At 42.5% G+C, this 3,248-nt stretch overlaps 1 protein-coding gene across 1 annotated transcript; it reads right to left on the bottom strand.

Annotated features, from left to right (window-relative positions):
* Positions 1-1,359: 1,359 nt before the first annotated feature.
* LOC123191416 (protein DMP10-like) lies at positions 1,360-2,022 on the bottom strand. The gene has a single exon (XM_044604164.1). The coding sequence runs from the start codon at positions 2,020-2,022 to the stop codon at positions 1,360-1,362; it is 663 nt and encodes a 220-aa protein (XP_044460099.1).
* Between the last annotated feature and the right edge of the window lie 1,226 nt (positions 2,023-3,248).

Below are 3,248 nucleotides of genomic sequence, written 5' to 3'. Positions count from 1 at the left end.
GTGAGTACATCTATTTTGTTTTCTATACTGGTCCATATTTTAAATTTTTGTTTTAGATATATTTAATAACTTTGTTATCGTATTTCTTCTAAGGGTACACGGCAATGCATGTGTCCTGTAAGTTTCACTTTTCTTAACGGACATTATACCTAAGTTCCATCCCCCGAAACTTAACAATTTTTCCAAGGTTGTGTGTTTTAATTTTCTATAAATACAATCACCTCATGGATTCGTAAACTGTATACGGACGTGAATATTTCTGTTCTAAGATCCATACCAAAATTTTCTTTGCCACCAAGATTTGATATGCCAAAGATCCCGGTCCTTCAAAGAATTATAGAGAACGAGGAACCGGTAGGAGGCACAAGAAACCCTAGCCAAAGGGTCCTCTTTCTTCTGCGGGAAGAAAGAGAACGAGGCCTTTATTCCTTTTCTAACATCCTGAATTGACATAGTTAGATGCATGTTGAGAGAAATATAGTTAGTGTGGATCAACTATTTGGATATATTAGATTACCCCACGACGGCAACGGTCAGACACCACCATGCCTGTAAACACTAGCATGGTATTGTGACCCTGAGCAGCGAAATGTGCATCTGCTATGCAACACAGAGATTTGGCATTACACAGTGTGATATTCACACGAACAGTTTGCGCCATATTTTTCCGATCAAGAATAGTATTGTGCTTCGGTTGCAAAAAGAAATAAATATCATTGTGCTTTAGCATCTATCAAATGTATCCACCTCTTTCCGATTCGAGCAAGAAGGGCGCATTCGGTGCAATTAACCCATCTTCGGTGCATTGGCTCGACAGCCTAGCACATTCTTCATTAACCATGACTAAGCAAGTCGTTAGCAACAATAAACACCCTTATTTTGTGAGTTCCAATTAATTAAACGTCTAGCACAGAAGTAAAATGCAGGTATATAGCCAATGCCATGGCAGATGTGATGTGGATACAAACATTACTTGATGAGTTTAGTCCTTTCCCGCAAAAAAAAAAAATGATGAGTTTAGTCCTTGTATTATTTCCACTCAAAAAGAACAAATAAGAACACTGATCTTAAAGCAAAAAAGGGACACACGGCACATATGTAATTTTACACTTGCTTTGGACATAAAATATTTCTTTGTTTACAAGACAACCATGGCAGACAATGAACATGTATACTTCACAAAGTACGTGATTTTCTCCGATTAAGATACAATCAAGCCCCTTCTACTCCTGAGAGGAGCGGTGTCGTCAAATCCGAATGAGTACAAATTTCCTGTGGAATTTAAATTTTTTTCAATCAATTTCTGGAAGTATTCATAAACATGCCTAGCAACTTCGAATGATGGGTAATCAAACTTAATCAATTTAAGGGATGGACGACCTTCTGGGGAGGAGCGTTGTCAGAGAATCCAATGCCCTTCCTCTTGGTGGGGAAGATGATGAACACAAAGCTGGACAGAAACGCCATGCCCATTGGCAGATTCTTGAGCAGCTCTTCGGTGTTCCTGTTGGCGTCCGGGAAGAAGCAGTTCTGCAGCCCAACGTCGCTGAACGCCACCGTGAGGAAAACCACAGCCGCGAAGAAGGCGTGCATGAAGTCCAGCGGCCGGAGGCGGAGCCTCCGGAATTGATCAAGATCGTGCCACTCCTGCTTCTCCTCCTCGCTGGAGAAGTTGAACACATTGAAGCCACGCGGTGTGGCAAAGCCGTAATATAGCTTTCCATCGCGGCGACCGACGATGCTATCTGTGAAGGAGAAGAAGAGGCACGCGGAGGCAAGGACAGCGACCAGCATCCCAGTGAGCCACTGGTTGGAGGTCTCACACTTGCCATGGTTGGTGAAGGACGGGGACAGTGCCTGGTAGGCTAGCACCGTGCCCGTCGGCAGGAGCTGCGCCAGGTTCGCGACGCTCGACATGACCGTGGCCGGTGCAGGCCCCTTGGTAGTCATTGGCGGTGCTGTGCCGGCGGCTGTTATCTCATCGTCGTCCTCTTTGGTCAGTGGATGTATCTGGACCGCCATGGATGACGATGAAAAAGAAGAGGCCATTGTACTTACTGTGCTAGCTAGGAAAGTAGGAATACGTACTCCATGCTGATCGACAAGTAGCTGTTTATATAGACACAGAAATCATATGCGAATGATTCCAATGTCCAAGTTAGCTAGGTTGGCGCGTTGATTAGTCTTACTTGGTATTGCTGCATGCTGAAGGGCTCTACCTGAGTGCATGTATCTGGACTTCAACTCTCTAGCTAGTTTTGATTAATGGTTAATCAACTTATAACCAACTCGTATGACCTGTGTAGTTAGCAGCCAGCACGTGAATTTAATTGGTAATATATTGTAGTCAACGGCTTGCACGTAAGTATGCCACTTTCTACTCAAGTTAATTTCCTCCTTAGATCTACCGCGTTCCAAATTACATTGCACATAAGATTTATACGAATAAAGTTATTACTGCTCAAAGCATAACAGAACAAAAGAGGCCATGCTTTTTGGAAGTGAGGAACCGGACATGGACGTTTGATTCTTGGGTGTACTTGTGAGAAAAATTACTAATTCATCAAAAATTCAAAATTTCTAAAGATATTTTTGAAATAAACTTGACCTTTTCATTGTACTTGTGTGAAAAATTCCACAAAAAGAAACCCCCTTTGATTTCTTTTTAAAAAGATTTTTTTGGCTGAAATAGTGTAAATAGTGACCTATAATAGCAAATAAATTTCGTATTTTTTGCCCTGAAGTCAACATTGGTTTTTTTCATGAAAATTTATATGCTGGTGCAAAAGAAAGTCAAGTTTATTCTAAAAAAACTTCTAAAAAATTGATTGTTTGTTTAATTCTAAAAAAATCCCCATATAAGATGTATATACAACCAGGTTCCAAAGTGTATTTTCCGTGAGGAACAACATGTCTGTGAAAATTTTGGAACCATAGAACTTCTGGCGACAAGGATATAATTTTTCTAGAAGCACTGGTAGAAAAAGGGCCTATAGTCCCGGTTCGTAAGGGCCTTTAGTCCCGGTTCCTGAACCGGGACTAAAGTATCGGTACTAATGCCCTGTACCTTTAGTCCCGGTTCAATTCAGAACCGGGACTGATGGGCCTCCACGTGGGCAGTGCGCAGAGCCCAGGCAGGAGACCCTTTGGTCCCGGTTGGTGGCACCAACCGGGACCAATAGGCATCCACGCGTCAGCATTTCTGTGGCTGGAGTTTTTGTTTTTTTAAGGGGGGGGGGGGTTGGGGG

Source organism: Triticum aestivum, chromosome 2A (assembly GCF_018294505.1).
Source record: "Triticum aestivum cultivar Chinese Spring chromosome 2A, IWGSC CS RefSeq v2.1, whole genome shotgun sequence".
Lineage (NCBI taxonomy): Eukaryota > Viridiplantae > Streptophyta > Magnoliopsida > Poales > Poaceae > Triticum > Triticum aestivum.
This window is presented reverse-complemented; position numbering and strand designations above follow the sequence as displayed.

Coding starts and splice junctions, on each gene's coding strand:
- LOC123191416 (XM_044604164.1), bottom strand. CDS start 2,022: ATGGCGGTCCAGATACATCCACTGACCAAAGAGGACGACGATGAGATA.